The 19826-nt window shown below is 39.4% G+C and overlaps 1 protein-coding gene across 2 annotated transcripts in view; it reads right to left on the bottom strand.

Moving 5' to 3' along the window:
- pacrg (PARK2 co-regulated) overlaps positions 1-19826 on the bottom strand; it is a 176561-nt gene that overhangs the window by 24641 nt on the left and 132094 nt on the right. The window contains exon 5 of one of the 2 annotated variants that reach the window (XM_055172214.2): positions 16867-16907. The exons of the other annotated variant lie outside the window; for it this stretch is intronic. Coding sequence (XP_055028189.1) covers positions 16882-16907 — 26 coding nt within the window. The 3' untranslated portion in view covers positions 16867-16881. Of the gene's footprint in view, positions 1-16866; positions 16908-19826 lie in introns of those variants that run through there. 2 annotated transcript variants of the gene reach the window in all.

Genomic DNA, 19826 nt, shown 5'->3' with positions numbered 1-19826 from the left:
TGTAGATTTGCCTTTCTCTCTTTGCCTTTACAGAGATATGTGTATTTTCTATGAGGACGCGGTCCGGTCCTAACAGCGCGACCCGTCTTCACATCCCCATCAAAAAAGCGTATACAACACATCTATCGCGGACAATTGAATCCTCATGTCAAAAGTTTATTTTTTGCATGCGTTTTCAAAGTTTTGAGCGTTTAAACTTTAATTTTTCTCACAGCTGCTCTCGTCTGCATACACCCGCCGCGCGCACACACAGCAGCCTGTCATCAGTGAACGTGAACAGAGCGATTTCTGTCAAGTCTTAAAGCTACAGTAACCTAATTCATCTCTCAATAAAATCACTCTTAAATTCTTTAATTCATACAGTAAAGACTGTTAACTGTTTTATTTTTCATTAGTTTTACAGACATAAGCCTTTTTAAAGGCATATTAAATTTCACTTCTATTTGTTGTGCTAATTTATTTGATTCTCTATTAAAACAATAATATACCTAATTACTGCAAGTAATATAACAAAGGCAACATCTGTGGTTTTACTTTATCTAGAAAAAATGTTAAAAGTTACAGTCATCAAAGAGCTTGCATATCAGCTTGAAAAATCGGTATCGGCATTGGTATCGGCCGATCACGAAGACAACAAATCGGTGATCGGTATCGGCCTGCAAAAATCCTGATCGGAGCATCCCTAGTCCTAATATGTACCATTTTGGTACAAATACACTGTAAAAAAATTCTGTAGAAATTGCAGCTGATCAAATTATGTTTTTACTGGCAACATTTTGCTCAAAGTTAAATGAACATCAAACATTTACAAGTCTTTGTCCTTACAGAGCAAAACTAAAAAAACAGCATCAAGCAAAATATTCTGGGAAACAAAATCTGAAGCAAAAAACAGAAAAAGGTTGATGATGATTTCTGGTTCCCAGAATGCTTCGCATGAGGCTGTTACTGTATAGTTTTATTTTGTAAAGATAAAGACTTGTTAACTTTGAACAAACTCCTGCCAGTAAATAACATAAATTTAAATCTATGGTAAATTACCGGCAACCCAGCTGCAATAACATTGTAATTTCTACGGAATTTTATTACAGTGTATGTACCTTTTACATTAGGTACAAAAGTGTACTTTTAAAAAAGGTACTGTCCCAGTGACAACCTTTGTACCTGCATCTTTATTTCTGAGAGTGTATAATATATAGAATATGTAAAGCTAACAATTTAATAAATAAATTTGAATTAAATTATTATTAATAAAATAATATTCAATGTGTTACAAAGTCTGTGTAGATTACCCTTGCTCTCCCTATACATATTGGTCCCGTACACACTGCATATAAATTCAATTGTCACTTCACCTTTCTGTACACACACAGTTCAGTAATTTACTAGTGGACGAGAAGTTGTGCTTTAAAAGTGTATATTTGTTATTTTTATTGTCAAAAATGACAATCGTTTTGCTAGAAAAGACCCTTATGCCTCGTTTGGGATCGTTTATAGTCCTTTGAAACTCCGTTGAAAAAAACTGTTACGTGTTGAGTTAAGAATTAATTGTTGGTGTCTATTAAAGTCCATTAAAATGAGAAAAATCCTGGAATGTTTTCCTCAAAAAACATAATTTCTTCTCGACTGAACAAAGAAAGACATCAACATTTTGGATGACATGGTGGTGAGTAAATTATCTGGATTTTTCTCTTAAGAAAATTGAATATTCCTTTAACAGAAGTATCCCATGAAACCACACAAGCTCACATGACAATGCATTTACACAGACATGCACAGTCATGTAGCGTAAAATGATTCAGTACATTAGAGCTAGGTCCGTCTGAGGTCATATGACTAATGTAACCTGCCATTTTCTGCTATTGTATGTGTGGTGTTATACAGTAAGTGTAACCAGAGCTGCAACAATAAACAGGAGGTTAAATGAAGAGAAGCTAAGTTTATTACATCAGTCAGAATAAAAGAGAGAGAGAGAGAAAGGGATTTACAGTATGGGCCACCAGAGGCTACCACACACTTTCTCTATCACTCTTGTTAATTAATCGTCTCTCTCTCATATCCATCCTGTGCAAGTGTGTACATTAACAAGGTGTGTGTTGATATTTAAGCTAATATAGCATTATGTATATGTATGTGTGGGGAGGCGTATGCTGAAAGCATTAACGTTGTGTACAGCACCGTTAAGCACAAATACACATTTCAACAGAATAATGTCTGTGCTCAGCAAGTGTTAAGGGCCATTCACACTATGACGATAGCTATAACTAGATTAGCATCCACACAAACGGATGATAACGATAGTGTTAGGTTAATTCTAAATTCAGAAAAATAGATGTAGATGAACATCTTTCCTCCAAAATATGACTGAAAAGCTGGATTCTCTCTCTGAAGGCTGCTGAAGGTATGCATGCAAAGTATATGAGGGGATATTCGTGGAAAGGTACAATTTTGGCCTAATGGTTAAAGGGACACTCCACTTTTTCTGAAAATATGCTCATTTTCAGCTCCCCTAGAGTTAAATATTAGATTTGTATTGTTTTGGAATCCATTCAGCTGATCCTCGGGTCTGGCGGTACCACTTTTAGCATAGTTTAGCATAATCCATTGAATCTGATTGGACCATTAGCATCAGGCCCAAAAATACCCAAAGAGTTTGGATATTTTTCCTAGATTTAAAACTTGACTCTTCGGTAGTTACATCATGTACTAATGCTGAGTTTACACCAACCGCGTTTCAGGCGTCAAAATCGCGTCTACCGCGCGTGGTTTGCCGCTTGAACAATTTGGATGCATTTGCGCGTCTAGAGCGGAGTAGACGCGCGGAAAAAGCAATCATTTCACGCGCGTCAGAGGCAAACTCTGCTTCTTGTGGGAGGGGCAAGTGCTATGCGCTTGTCTGTTTGCAAGATGACTGTTGATTGTGCATTTATCGAGAAAGTTACCAGTTTGTATTTGGTAACCTTACTATAGGGGGAAAATAAACAATGCGGGTCGATAAACGTCACGTGACTCAAAAGTGAAATGTGTATTTACAACTTACCAGGTTGCCCAATGTCCTCACTGACACCTTTTTTATTCCTGTCTCCTCTATAGAAATAAGAACTTGTGTTGTATAGCTCTGGGTGACTGCTTATGGACAATATCAAGCGTTGGTTGAATGAGTGACTCCGGGCGGGGCTGCCACCACAGCAGCAAGCAGGCTTCTGATTGGTAAACGCGGCGCGAAATTCCGCCAAAAGGTCAAAATTTTTCAACTCGGGCGTCAGCCGCAAATTCGCGTGAAACGCACCATGCACAAAAAGCACCATTCGCACGTACCGCGCACAACGCTCAATTTGCTTTACGCGTGAAAGAGGCGGAAACGCGTCTTCCGCGCCATGCCGAACGCTTCTTCCGCGCCGCGGGACCTCCTAACGCGCGTCAACACGTCTTCACATTGACTTAACATTGAAATCACTTGCGCTTCACTCCTCTACCGCGGTTGGTGTAAACCAGGGGTCTCCAACACGTCGCTCGCGAGCCACTGGTAGCTCGCGAGCCACTGGTAGCTCGCGTCTTAATTGAAGGTAGCTCGCTCGCGGGTTTATTTATTTATTTATTTTCTGTGGTTATGGCGCATTTGGATGTCTGGTTAGTGTTACAAGCGCCTGTGGTAGTAAAGACTGTGTACGTGTTTGACCTCGCGTTGAGCTGTGTAGACCGGTGTATCATATGACATCAGTAATTTAACATGTATGATTTAAAAACAAACAGATAAGTCCGCGCACCCGCGCCGGACGATCCGCGCAACGCGGTGAAGCACGCGGCGCGGCAACCGGACGATCTCCGCAACGCTGTGAAGCCCGCGCCGGGGCAACGGACGATCCGCCCAACGCTGTGAAGCTCGCGTCGTGGCAACCGGACGATACGCGCACATCTCGAGTCGAGGCACTATGATTAAAATGGATGCCTTCATTTTCGGATTCATTTTTGATAAAACGAAAATACAGTCGTCGCCACAGGTTCAATGGGTTATCATCTCATATTTAAACATCAAATGTCAAGAGATACCAGAGAGCCATACATGCACATCCATATTATGAATCCAAAAGCAGTAAATACTCTGTTTGGATCATCTTTCTATATCTGATCTTTAATAATTGATTTTTTTTATTCAAAATGTGGTATTTTTGGACGAATCCTACAAGAGGTGATAAAAAAGTATAAAGACAACATGAAAGTTTTTTGTTGTTGTTGTAGGATGTGTTCTTTCATTTGATGTATCGTATGTTTATGTTTAAAGAATGCATTTTCTGGAAGGTATTACAATTTTGTGAAAAATAAAAAAAATGCTTGCACTGGCTGGCACAAATGCTGTCAGGAAAGAGTTCAAATCACAGTGAGTTAATAGACCGGTGTCTATTAACTCACTAATTTACGTATAACGTGACACAAGTAGCTCTCGACCACTTTTATTTTTTAGAAAGTAGCTCTCCAATGAAAAAAGGTTGGAGACCCCTGGTGTAAACGCAGCATTAGACCGACGGAAAATTAAAAGTTGAGATTTTTTTTAGACTTTACTGCCGTAACATGGCTGCAAGAGGCTCAACGATATTACACAGTGCCCGGAAATAGTCCTCTGCTATTGAAAGTTACCAAGGGGACTATTTTTGGGCACTGCGCAATATCATTGTGTACCGCCAGACCCGGAGATCGGCTGAATGGATTCCAAAATGGTAAAAATCAAATCCTTAACTGTAGGGGAGCTGGAAAATGAGCATATTTTCAATAAAAGTGGAGTGTCCCTTTAAAGAGTTGGGCTTGAAACCCAAAGGTCATCGGTTTGACTCTCATGGTGCTGCACAATCACATCCCTCGATTTTTAAAACTATAGTTATACCATCCATTTAGAGAAGGCAAACTGCAGACTACCAAAACACAACACGCTGTCAGGGTGTGACAATGTCTGGGTTTCCAGCAAAACGTGAAGCGAATCTTTCTAAAATTTGCAACAACAAAGAAAAAACAGAATTAGGTGCATTTTCAAGTTGTTCAATCGAATGATGCTGATAACCTAGTAACCACCAACAGTAAATAAATGGCTTGTAATTGCCAAACTGAATGATGTGCACATAAAAAAATTCTAAATTTTTGATGCAGGCACTAGCAGCAAGGGCACTGCAAGGATGTTGAGCTCCATATATGGTGAAGGGAACGTCAGCTGATACAGCTAGACAATCAGTCAGGTTGGTTTAATGTTTGTTACATCAGAATGTATTCGGGAAATGGGTTTCCATCTCCCTTTATTCGCATTTACCCAAAAAACACCTCAAGCTAGCATAAAAACTTTTTGCGCATTAAAGGAATAGTCTACTCATTTTCAATATTAAACTGTGTTATTACCTTAACTAAGAATTGTTGATACATCCCTCTATCATCTGTGTGCATGCACGTAAGCGCTGCAGCGCGCTGCGACACTTCGATAGCATTTAGCTTAGCCCCATTCATTCAATGGTATCAAACAGAGATAAAGTTAGAAGTGACCAAACACATCAACGTTTTTCCTGTTTGGGACGAGTGGTTGTACGAGCAAGTTTGGTGGTACAGGGTAGAGCCTAGCGCTTTTCTAAGCGGATTTAAAAGAGGAACTATATTGTATGGCGTAATAGCACTTTTGGGAGTACTTTGACTCGGCGCATTAACACCCTCCCTCTCCCATTATGAAAGGGAGAAGGGGAGCGGACTTTTCAGGCGAGTCGAAGTACTCCCAAAAGTGCTATTACGCCATACAATATAGTTCCTCTTTTAAATCCGCTTAGAAAAGCGTTGATGTGTTTGGTCACTTCTAACTTTATCTCTGTTTGATACCATTGAATGAATGAGGGCTAAGCTAAATGCTATCGAAGTGTCGCAACGCGATCAAGTGCTTACGTGCACGCACACAGATGACAGAGGGATGTATCAACAATTCTTAGTTAAGGTAATAACATAGTTTAATATTGAAAATGAGTAGACTATTCCTTTATGCGAGTTTTACGCGCAATTTGGCGTTTCCATTACTCGTTTCTTATGCGATACTTCAAAATGCGCATAAAATCAGTGTGATGAAAACCCAGCTAATGTCTGCACATGTGACCACACCAACTTGTGCACAACAAATCCACACAGAATGACCAAACAGACTATTAATTTATTTATGTGCGTCTAGAGCATTAGTTACACACTGCCACGACTCAATGTGTGAAAAAGCATTGATTCTTCTAATACTACAATTCTCTGTTCCATAAAACCTGTTCGAGAAGTCGACAAAATCCACACGTTTACACACACACATGATTGATAGAGATAAAGATAAACACACCCATACTGTATGCTTCACAACCATTAGTATTCAGGCCTAACCCTCTGCTCCCTAGTGTATGTCTCAGCTATGGCTGCAGGTAACAGTTTTATGAAAGCGGCGGAAGAAAAAGAGAGAAAAACGCTTGCCTCTTTTTCTCGTAGACTGAGAGAAAGAGAGAAAGAGAGAGAGAGACAGAGATTAATCCTGTGATTTCAACTGCCTGTATCTGCTCAATAGGGGAAATTACGGCTGGCACAAGGCTCTATTTTCATTAAGAGTCCAGACTACATATATATTCAGTCTCTAATTGAGGCCAGGGCCCTCCTGCTCTGTAATCGGGCCCTCCATAACTGTCTGTTTAGTGCTTTCTGTTCCTTTCCCTGCGTTTTAATGATTTCTGTGTGTAGCGGCCCATGGCGATTTAACGGATCGCTTCCTGCCCCGGCTGCCTGTTCATTCCAAACAAAGTTTGGTGAAGAAGATTCATCACTTTTGGATTGAGCTTTTAGAGATTGAAAAACGAAAAAAGAGGGAGATAGCTTACATATTGTTTCCATACCAGACGCTACGTGTAATGTCTACTGGCGTCAGAAAGATGCAAACTGGGTCATTGTTTAAAAAAGTAGGGTTTTGATTGTTTTCATCTTTTTGACATTGTGTTGATGTCTGTATGATTTAAGCCCAAGACCACTCATAGACATCCAACCAAAAACTGCTCTGTAGCAAACAACTAGCAGGCAAAAGCATATCAAATACGGTAATGAAGGTTCACTTCAGTGTGATTGGGTTTCTCTTACATAAACAAATGATTTCTGACAGAGAATAAGACTGAATGGACAAGTGCCAGGGATGAGACCATCACGTCCTGTAAAGAGGATGTCTCTCATTGACCCCCAGATACTGATTTAAATCTGTTCCACTAAATTGCAGGACTTCCTTTGCATGGTCATGTGGCCAAACCAGGTAAGAAAAGGCATACGTAACACAAGAGGATTGTGGAAGAAGATGTATTTTGTTGGCACAGTGCTGAGCCAAAACAGGAGGCAAGAGATTACAGCGGCTTCTGAAGAGGAAAGAAGGAGAGATATTCTTCATAAATTTCGTCTGAGGCGGTAACAGATCCAATCTGGCCGAAGATGCAAATCGTACAGCGGCCCGGGCACAACAGGGTGCAGATTCCTGAGTATTCGTGCGGAGACAGGATGCTGAGGAATCGGTTGCCACGGAGATTCTGACACATTGGACCCTACTCCCTGTTGCCCTCAGTTTAGCCTCGACAAGGCAGAGAAAATGCTCAGAGGCACGCAGGCTAATTTACCATCCCTCTCTCCCTCTTTTTCTTATTCTCTCTGTTTTCTTTCCTGTTTTTCCTCTCGCTCTCTCGCTCTCACTGTGAGGTCTCGTTACAGAGTTCGAGGGTACTTGAGTAATTAATGTGGAATTCAAATGAGCTTATCAGGTCAAAAGCAGCTTTGCTCCTTTAGGATACTCCGCACTCGTGAAAAACAGCTCTGACAAGCTTACGGTACAATACCGCATTGTGAATACAGATGACAGGCCCAGATTCATTACAAAACAAAACTTACACACTTTCTCTTCTTCTCGGGGAAAAAGGGATTAGCCAGCTTAACTTTATAGTGTAACAAAAATGCATTATTAACTGTCACGGCTGAAAATAACATTTGAACGACCTGCTGGGATGACTTCGGGTTCATCGCTTTATTGAGTTTGTTGCTTTCAAGGATTTATTATTTGACAGTAGGATGGGCAAAATTCAAATTTAAACAATTGACTCCTTTAAGAGTTAGACATTGAATTGAATCAGCCATGACCATTGGGAGTGAAATATGAATTGTAATAAAATAAATGAAATTAAGTGAAAATTAAATGAAATTATGGCATCCATAACAAACGCTGTTTCTGTGTGTCTGATGTTAATCTGGAGTACCTGTAGAGTACTATTACATCCTTCATGTCTTCGAAGAGTCTTTAGTTTAATCAGATTTATAAACGACAGATTAGCTTTAACTGATTCTTTCCAATAACGTACAAAAAAATTCAGAAGGGGGAGTTACGAACTGCGGGAGGAGCGAGTCACGAGTCAAGCAACACACTGGATAACTTATGATTCACTACATGTTCAAATCGTTTATATTATATGCACTTATGTGCCTATTTCCAACATAACATAGCAGGCTTACTTACCGCATGCAACTCATGTCCCAGTCAGGACTTTTCAATGAAATCCAGCGTCAAACAAACACATACGCAAAACTCCGCTGCTACCCCGGATAAACAAACAATCTCCATTGTTTCCATAATCCTGGCTTTCTTCTCCTTTCATTCAAGAACACACTTCTTCTTTCGTGCCATTGCTGAGTTTGATATAAAACAAAGCTGTCGAGTGAAGTGATGCCTGTAACTTAAGGGGAACGCACACCGGCTGCGCAGCTCAGCATCGCATCTAGGACAACTCGGAGGTATCGTAAAACCGGAAGTGCACATTAAATAGCGCGAGCTTCGTCAGATAGCGTCTAGTTCAAAATGCAAAATATACGTTAGCAGCCAATGTTAATCGTTAATGATTTGGGACAAATATGATGTTATTTAATGTTAAACTATGTGAGTGATGCTGTGTGGAGCGACAGGGATTTGAGCAACTTCCTGAGTCAAAGCTGGGTGGCGTGGACAGGCGCCACCTGGCGGCGCCGGTGTGGGTACTCATAGAAAACAATGTATTTGATTTTTCTAGAACTGTGCGGCGCTGAGCTGCGCAGCCGGTGTGCGACCCTCTTTAACGTCCTCGGTTCTCGCTCTCCCGCTGATTGTCGTGTGGCCGTGGTTTTCCGGGGGAAGTGCCCATAAAAAGAAGTGATATGTATGGCTTACCCTTGAAATGTCAGCTGGACCCGTATTCGGAAAAAAAACTTTCAGAAACTTGCACGAACCCTGGCGAAGTGCATTCGGCACAAAAATACTATGTAACACCTCTAACTGCTTTTTTGACACTTTGCATTTGTTTAGCATGAGCAAACAACTCTTAAACAGTGTTAATAAGTCAGAATCTATGAAATGCAATTGAACCCCCCCTTAACTGAAACTGAAAATTTATTGAAAATTAAATTAAATTAAGTGAAATTAACTGAATTGCAATTAAAAGAGATCATCGTTATTAAAAAGTTGCATTATTATTTAAAAAAATTATGATGATTAGATTTACTTTAAATCAGACTCAATAGTGTCAAAAGAACTTACACAGCCAACAAAACAGATATTTTCCTATAAAATACCACAAAATATCTACCATATTGTTTTCAGGTTTTGAAGACTCAACATTCAAGAAAATGTTCTTTCACAATTGTCTAAAAAAATATTAATTAAGTAAATGATGAAGTATATGTTATATACCAGGGCATCAAGATATACAGAGATTATTGCAAATTATAAAATAAATTATATCGCAATGGTTTGCTACAACGTCAATGTCCATGTTTTAAGTTGACGCAAATAGCTGAGAGACTGGCAACACTGACAGATGCTTTGTTTATCCAGTAAGAATGTGAAACATGTATATTGGTTATATAATTATAATTTTTTTTTACATATATCTATTTATAATTTATTAAATTTACAAACATAAAGCAGCGTCATGTCGTATATCTCATAGCGCATTATTTAGCAAGTTATCACATACAACTTTTTTTTCTTCAATATCATGCAGCCCTGACATATTTTAGGAGATGTAAGAAAAATATCAATACATGTAAGTACCATGATATTTTGTTTGGCAATAGTGTATCAATTTCAAGATTCATGGCAGTTGTTTCGTTTGGAGTTTACATTTAGGGTGGTCATTCATGCCAGTTCCACCGGACACGTCCCGAACATGTTTTTGGGTTTGTTCTCCGGAAGTTGCGTTGCTCGACCGCATACGTCATCAAGGTTTTCACATTTCAGTTAAAATACATTAGAAAATTAAGATTTATTTATTTTAAGACATACAATCATTCTAGTTTCATTCTTACCTTGAAATGTAACGGTTGCTTTTCTGAAATTAAACCTGAAATATTAAACCTTGATGACGTATGCGGTCGACCAACGCGACTTCCGGAAAACGAACCCGAAAACATGTTCGGGACATGTCCGGCGGAACTGGCACAAATGGCCACCCTATTTACATCCCGACCACTAGACAGCATTCATCCCATCTCTGAACTTAAACAGTGACAGGACGTAGATGCGAATATATATATATATATTCAAAACAAACTTTTATAGATGGCATTTCACACATTGCTTATTAATGTAATTAAAAATTTCAAAAAATTCTGAGAACAAGACAGGAGAGGAGAAGAGGGAAGAGACAATCACACTAACTCTCCACGAAATATTGCTTGTTTATTCTGGGAAGCTGTCCAGAAAATGCAACAGCTGCAGAAATAGGATATTTCATTATAGCACGAAAATGTGTGTAATAGAGAAAACCAACAACTGGATGAGAAAGAGGGGAAGGAAGAGAAAGAAGACAGAAAATGAGAGGAGAGAGGGGGTGGAAGATAAACCCCTCTGCTGCATTTCATGTTTCATTGAGGATTTCCATCTGCTTCAGCATTTCATTTGCCGTGATACAGCTAGACTCAAATCCAATCGGTTAGAGGTGCATCTCTGTGTGTGCGCGCACATCTTGTGATTTCCCAGGAAAACTAAATTTGACACCATTTGAGACACCACATTTACCATCGTCTACAGATCTCAACCAATACTGTAAGGAAATAGTATAGAAACAACATACCACACACACACACACGCGCACACACACAGACACTTAACATTCCCCAAGGCAAACACAACCACATTCCCCAAGATCAAACCTACACACAGGAGCACCTTTCACAGCACAAAAACACAGTTATGCTCGGAAACAATGATAGAAAAAATAGTCCTAAGTTCCACAGTGGACCCCTGGTTGAAGACCCCTGCTTAAAGGTGCAGTGTGTAATTTTAAGAAGGATCTCTTGATAGAAATGCAAAATAAAATACAATACTATATTATCAGGGGTGTATAAAGACCTTACATAATGAATCATTATGTGTTTATTAACTTAGAATGAGACCTTTTTATCTACAAACACCAAGGGTCCCCTTACATGGAAGTCGCCATTTTGTGCAGCCAATTTTCTACAGAAGCCCTTAACAGACCAAATTTTTTACTAAGTTGTCTCCGACGATGACATGTTTGTCCGGTGGTGGCTACTGTAGCTTTTCTATCTGTTTCAAAAGCGAGGGGTGAGCAGTGGACTAAGCCGTTGGTTGCAATTCGCAACCTTACCACTAGGTGCCGCAAAAATTTACACACTGGTTAAGGTGCCAAGGTGCACTTTTTAAAAAGGTACCGTCCTAGTGACAGCTATGGTGCTTTTCCATTGCATAGTACCCCAAGGTTTGGTTTGGGTCAGTTGGGTCAGCTCACCTCACTTTGGCTTGGTTAGCTTTTCCATCGAGTTTAGTAACACTTCGGAGTGGGAGGGATTATAGGCGTGTAATTATATTTGTGCTGCCTACTGCTGTGACATCATACAAGTGAGAGCGTCGTTGTACATTTCCATACATTCATTTATTTCCGACACAAAATTAAAATTGACCACCACAAATACATGTTTGTACATCGCGTTTATCACTACCTCTGTCTTACATGACAGTTTCTGTACAGTTTCTATATAAACACCCGTGGCGTCAGTCGACGCGCTCTGCGGAGCCTCATTTAAGTTGCATTTAAGCATGTGTGCAGACGTGCGCGTCGCCACAAACTGCAAGTCTGAAAAAAAACTGTTATGGTGTTCCTGATTAACAACCTGTGGATGTTTTTCATTGCTAAAAGGGAGTTTGGGAACTTACAGCAAAGCAGAGATGACAACAGGTTTACTCGAGACAGCGCAAGCTAGCATGAAGGTAAAGCTAATCTTTACATTATAGCGATGACGATGTTAGTGACGATTCGCTCAGACCAATCAGTGATCTACAGTGTTTTTGTGTCACGTTGTGGTATCAGCTCGGGTCGCTTGGAAAAAAAATATTGGGTACTACATACTGCACCCAGTGGAAAAGCTCCCAAAATTAAGCTGACCCGACCCAAACCGTGAGGTACTATGCAATGGAAAAGTGCCCCTAGAGACAGAAAACTTAAAATGCATCGGCTGAACATGGAACTGTGGGTATTTTATGTCCCACCTGTGGGATTAAATTTGGTTAAAATAATTTTCTCACTTTAGGTCTGATTACCTGTTGGTGTCACATCAGATATGATCTGTTTACAGTAATGAGGTTCACCGGTACAAAATCAAATTACTCTAAATACACAGCAAAACAGTACCTCTATGTTTATTTATGTTACTTTGAGCGTGAACGTACAGATGCCGACTCTTTCATACAGCCGCATATGGTGTTGATTAATTAATCTCTCTCGCTCTCACTCTTTATCATTTCCTCATTCTTGCTGTGCTTAACACCTGTCAACAAAATCTGAACCCTCATCTGACAAACTCAATACAAGATGTGGATTACCCAGCATCCGTAGCGAGTGCAGGCAAAGGTGGGAGTCCACAAGCGTCACGTTTTTCTTTGAAATTCGAAATGCAGAATAAACAAAACTACAGCAGATGTCCGGTGTACGGATAGACGGCCAAAACGGATTTTCTCGCTAATTAATCCATTTATCACCAAAATGAACAATTCGGTGTGAAGCTTAGATGGAAGTTGTCGGTGTGACACATGCAGAGGAGAGCCTTAGGGGGTGCGGGAGTTTGGCTGGTTATTGGGAGTCATTAGACTTGCTGAGACAGCAGGAGGTACCCCCTGCCCCTCTCCCTAGGATGCTTCTTTTAGCCAGAGGAGCTTCTTCATAACCAAGTCGAGGAGAAGTTGTAAATCTCACACCTAATAATTCTCATCCATGTTACTTTTCTCTCGCTCTACTTTTTTAATAAATCAGACACATATCTATTTCTTCTCCATTTCTGGTCTCTTTAAAACATTCATCAGAAGTGCTTGCTAAGGTGAGAACTATACAGAAACTATTGCTCATACTGAAGTTAGTGACATTAAAGTGTAAAATCAATTTTTTCATATTAAATTGAAGAAATCCTCTACTTTACCTTACAATTTATTCTCAAGCTTTTCGCAGATGCTTTAATCCAAAGCAATACACAATGCATTTAATGCATTAAAAATGCATTTGAATAATTTGGTACAATAGGACTGACAACAACGAATTTGGACCAAAGTATATCATGATATTTACCTATTTACGACACTTTTTACAGAAAATATTATATTGCTATGGGCTGTAACATCTTGTTATTTATGACAATGTCCACCATGTTATTAAAATGATAAAAGTTTAACCATATAAAAAAGCAGATCATACAGATGATAAAAGCAGCTCTATCATACACCCGGCGCAATGTGCAACGCAAGTGTCTTTTGCTAGTTTGAACCCGGCGGAATTATCATTTTAATGTCTAGCGCCACGTTGTTTAAATAGCAAATGCATTTGTGCCCAATTTTGTGCACATGGGCGTTCTGGTCTGAAAACCAGGTGTGTTCGGGCGCATTGTTGGCGCGTTGCTATTTTGAGGCAATTAAATTAGACTACGCCATTGACCAACTAAAACCTGGTACTAAGTCTAAAGTCTATGGCGCAATATTGTTTTTGTTATTTAATGAGCGCGTTAGTATTATGCGCCTATAAACGGAACGACAACGCGCTTTTGCTTATCACACACATGGATGCGCAGGACACAAACGGTTTTAAATATGAAAAATTAAAGGATTAAAATGTAAAATATTATTATTGAATCGCTTGGACATAAATGAGGACCGATTATGAGACGTTAGAAGGCGTAAAGAGCTGCTTCACCTGTAGCATGGTAAGTAATTAAAGGTTTTGTTTTAAACAAATGCAAATATTGCATATATTTTTAAATGTGTTTTTTAAATGCTACCTCATGGATTTATTGTATATAATGACTTTGTACCTGTGGATACGAGCACTTTTTTATGTAATGCTTTTCAAAAAAACTCACTGTCCGAGTGCTGAAATGTTTCGGTTCTCCACACGTTTGTAAATTCTTTATCTCCTGTTTGTTACAGATAAAGTATTTTTTTACAGTACAAACCTTTTGTTGCATATTTGTAAATTATTCTTTGAGATGACACTGATCATGTAGGCTATCCATAAATTTACAGCAATTAAAAGCTTGCTAATTTTACTTTCATGACTGAAAGAAAACGGTTTTAATACAAAAATAATAATTTCAATACAAACAAAAACAAAACAGTTTTTTAACATCAATCTTAAACTGGTGGTCTTCTTCCTCCGCTTAGTTTTTCAGTTTACAAATTCCCCCATCTAAATAGGGAATCAGCATTGCGCCAACACAACTGGCTTTTAAAGGAGATGAGAGCTGAGACTCTCATTGGTTTATTCCACGTTATGCCCAAAACACACCTTACACATTACGAGAAAAGGAACAACGCTTTTAGACCAACCCTATATCACGAAATTATGTACCTATAGGCACATATGGACCAACGTGACAATATCACGTTTCGCCGCGTTTGAGTGTGAGCATGTCACGCTTTTCTGTTTGTGTCACTGTCACGTATTGGTTACTCAACTTTTTGGTCCTATTTTCAAACCATTGTCACTTCGGTTTAGGGTTAGATTTGGTGCTTGCGTTAGTCTGTCACTTTAAGTATTGGCTTATAAAAAAAGATACAAGACTTTTTTATATTTTCTAAACTTTAACCAATTGTCGCCTGAGTTTGGGTTTAGTGTTGGTTTTTGGTTGGGTTGTATTTTTATGTAAATCTAACCCAAAACCGACGCGACAATGGTAAGAAATTAGGACAAAAAAGTTGAGTAACCAATACGTGACAGTGACACAAACAGAAAAGCGTGACATGCTCACGCTCAAACGCGGCGAAACGTGACATTATCACATTGGTCCATACGTGCCTATAAATAGATAAATTCGTGATATTGGGTTGTTTAGACTGTGTGCTAGGCGCACAAACCAGTTTTTGCGTCATTGAATTAGCAAATGTGGATTCGGACACGCCCTTTTAGACTGTGCGCTTTAGACAATGCGCTTCGATCATTAAAATAGGGCCCCAAATGTGCCTGCAATTATACAACAACACATGTCTGTTCCCTAGGTATCAAACCTATGACCTTTGCTAACGCAATAATGAGCTCTACAGCAACACCAGTTGATGCCAGAGAGGTATTAATGAACACTCATAAGATATTCACCACCCTCTATTACTTACAGTACAAGACACATTAGTAAACAGAGTATGATCATTACCTGCTAATAACATGAATTTATAACAAACCCATAAATATCTCAGTGCACGATGACTTCCCACCAGATGGTTAGCGACATCTTATTTCAACACAGCAGTCTGTACGTTCAAAATGAATGCTCTGTCTCTCTCTCATAGTTTTTTATATTCCAGGTTCATTTAATGAGCTCACATTAGTTTCTGATTACCAATGTCTCCCACATGTTCAAATATCAGCCATGCACTGAAAGAGAGAGAGAGAGAGAGAGAGAGAGAGAGAGAGAGAGAGAGAGAGAGAGAGATTGAGAGAGTGTATGATAACTTCATTTTTAATGGAATTGCGATTGATGAAATATCAAGTGTTAAAAAAACACGTGTGTACCATGAGGAATCGATGGCGATATTCCCGGAGAGATGTGAGGCGGAGCGGGAAAATGTCACAGGCGACGGCTAATGAAGGGAAATAAGTTTGATAAATTATTTAAAGGTTGTCATTAAAAAATGTCCAGAAAGAACTGAGGGTTGATGCTGGAAAGGTCACAGCGATGAGGGAGAGATTCATTAACCTTCCTCCACCTCAACCACACAATTATCACTGTGACTGATCTCTCTCGTTCGCTCGCTCTCTTTGGGATGTTAAGTAAACAGCAGGAAAATGGAGACAAGGTCGATGCTTCAGCTACCAGGAGGACTTTAGATAGACCATCTTGTCTGCTGTAAAGACCATCCAAGACCAGGATGAATTGATTTTCTTAAGCCTGCTTTGTGGTTTAACTCTGATCTGTTGTAAACTTTCACCATTCAGCACGGCCTTCCTTACAAAGCTTGTTGGGTGAAAGAGACTTGCTAACTAAGCTAGTAAGGAAGACTGCGTGTTGGGGACCCTTATGTGAACAGCAATGCTGCTTAATTTCAAGAAGGTCTTCTTTCTTTTTTTAATTATGCATGTGTAAATAAATCGAGGGGAGCTAATGGCTTTTTATGAAAATCATTTATTTAGCCTTCAAACGCGCTTTCTCTGTTTTTCCTCTCAAGGGTTACTATTGCATATGTTTGAGTGTTTTAAGTCTGGATCAAATTGGCGAGGTTGTGGGGTTTGGGGAGGTGTTCCTGGAATGGTCTCTGGCATTCCCGCAAAGCTGAAGAATTCGGGTTTTAATTGCCAAACCATTCTGGTAATTCTTCATTTTCTAGGTCATGGGCCAGCTGTGGGCTCCTCAGGGCATTAAGCTTTGGTAAGCACCTGCCAAACACACAGATTCGGGGGAAATGCTTAGTTTTATTATATTCATTTTTTTGCCCAGTCTCTCACTCTGTCTCTCTCTGAACAAAACAGGAAATGAAAGTGAAACACATGATGGGTGGGCCATGGTACACATTTGCATCACATATGTACTGTTTTTGCTTAAATAGAACCTAGTCTTAACAAATTTGACCATAAACCTTATTTTTAAACCTCTCCCTCTCTTTCTTTCTATAAATCATTATTAGGGGTCAACCAATATGGGTTTTTTATGGACGATGCCAAAACCGATATTAAGAAAGCTGTATGGCCGATATGAGACTGATATAACACTAATGTAATTACAGTAAATAAGAGACAAACAGAAAAACGGTGAAAAAAAACATTTGTTATGCATAACATTTATAAATATACACTTTTGAAGTACTTAAAACATATTTAGAAGACATAATTAATGTGGATCTGACATCTTATGGTACTGTTTGAATAAGTGTGTTGAACGAGTGTAGTGTTGTGTGTGACACAACATAAAGTCATGTTAAAAAGTGAATAATGATTTGTCATTTTGCTGTCTAGAATGTCAGACTATGGCATTACATTGAGTGACACTGAGTGTCTTTTTATTACAAACATCAAATTAAAGTAATAGAGAAATTTACTGGCCGATTGAAAAGATTTATTGGCCGATGCCGATAAAAAAATCGAAATACCGGCAAATATATCGGCATGTGCAATATCATTATCATACAAAAGCCTAATTGGTCTAATTTCTGTCTTCATGCCATCTAAATTCTTAACCTCTCCAATATAAAATGTGACCCTGGATCACAAAACCAGGGCATAAGGGTAATTTTTTAAAATTGATATAAATAATCTGAAAGCTGAATAAATAAGCTTTTTTATTAATGTACAGTATGGTTAGGATAGGACAATATTTGTCCAAATACAACTTTTTAAACTATGGAGTGTAATGGTGCATTCATACCAGCCGCGGTAGAGGCAACAAAAATGTGCTATTTTCGCATAGTTGGATGCTTGAACATTTGAGATTACTTGCTTTATTCGCGCGTGAAAGCCGCGAGTAAAATTGTAGTCATTCAAGACATTCACGCAGAAATTCGCATCATGGGAGGGGCTTCTGCGACTCCGCTGAGACTCTGCTCGCTTCCTGTAGTCACGTCACTAGTACAGCAAGGTCCTGATTGGTAAACTTGGTGCGAAAATCCGCCGAAGTTCAGATTTTTCAACTCGCGTGTTTCCCGCGGCAATACTTAATTTGCGGGGAAGGCGCCACCCGCGCCACACTTACCGCGCCACACGTACCGCGCCACATGATGCCTAATCGCGTCTTTGTATTGACATAACATGTAAATCACCTGCGCTTGCAGCCTCTACCGCGTCTGGTGTGAACCCTGCATAAGGGTGCAAAAAATAAAATATTGAAAAAATCCTGTAGCCTCTTATGGAACAGCTGAAATTCCACAAGGGGGCGTATTTGTTCCTCAGACGTTGTAACACAGTCTCACCCCATGTCGTCAATTTTTGACGACACTTGACCATTCGTCAATATGTGACGCGGAGGGTATACCTTTCGCGTCATTTTTTGACGAACTGGGGACTTCAATACTATTACGTCCGTTGCATTCTCTTCTCCTATTTTCTTACCATTTTCGCATCGGTTTAGGGTTAGATTACGCAAAATTAAACAGTGTACGCGAAATTAAACAGTGTACGCGAAATTAAACAGTTGTCACCTGGCGTTGGGGTTAGAAACAGTTGTCACCTGGCGTTGGGGTTAGAGTTAGGTTTGGGTAGGGATGTCATTATGTAAATCTAACCCTAAACCGACGCGAAAATGGTAAGAAAATAGGAGAAGAGAATGCAACGGACGTAATAGTATTGAAGTCCCCAGTTCGTCAAAAAATGACGCGAAAGGTATACCCTCCGCGTCACATATTGACGAATGGTCAAGTGTCGTCAAATATTGACGACATGGGGTGAGACTGGGTTGGACGTTGCACAATAAACATGATATCCGAATATATTCATTATATATCGTGAATGAAAAGTGAGATTCGTCTGTTAGTGAACTAATTGTATACAGTATTTATATCGTTATTCGATCAGAAACTGCAAGATTGTGAGATGAACAAATCGTTTTGGATTAAAAGGCTTGGATATTCCATTTCCTTGGACTTTTGGGGATTTATGAACAATTTGTTTTGGACAATTTCACCGAAGCGGATAAAGGGAAGATTTTGAAGGTAAGTAAATTCGCCGCCCGGTTCAGGTAACTAACAACTAGATAACAGTTTTATGACTGCTAAAAATCATATGATGCTTTGTGTGTGCGCTTAATGGAATCCCGAAAGTCTAAGCTTTTCAACGATGTGCCGCATGACCGTATTTTTTGAAGATTTAATGCTTTAAAGTTACAATGACGTTTATGCAGCCTCACATGCAAGGTAGGGGGTGTGCCGTGTACGGCACAGTGATCCTTATCAGGTTAAAGTTGTCCAAATGAAGTCCGAGCAGTACATTTTACTAATGATAAATACATTTTTATATATTTACTGTATCTTTACTTAATATCCTAATGATTTTTGGCATAAAAAAATATAATTTTGCCCCATACAATGTATATTGTTGGCTATTGCTACAGGGTCACAAATGAATTGGTTGTGTGACAGATCCGTCCTAAAATCAGATCACATCCTTCACGGCTTTATCTGAGCTTTGGTCCTCAAACCCTGAGACTAATTCACCGGCTTTCTGCAGACTGTTCTTATCATACACACTCAGACTAAAACTCATTTTGATGTATTTAGGTCAGGACTGAAATCAGCTGGATTCCTGCAGGAGTGGCACACAGGTGAGAGATTAATAGACTGTAATCTTTGTGATTGAGGATACGAAATG

The sequence above is a fragment of the Misgurnus anguillicaudatus genome, chromosome 7, assembly GCF_027580225.2.
Source record: "Misgurnus anguillicaudatus chromosome 7, ASM2758022v2, whole genome shotgun sequence".
NCBI lineage: Eukaryota > Metazoa > Chordata > Actinopteri > Cypriniformes > Cobitidae > Misgurnus > Misgurnus anguillicaudatus.
This window is presented reverse-complemented; position numbering and strand designations above follow the sequence as displayed.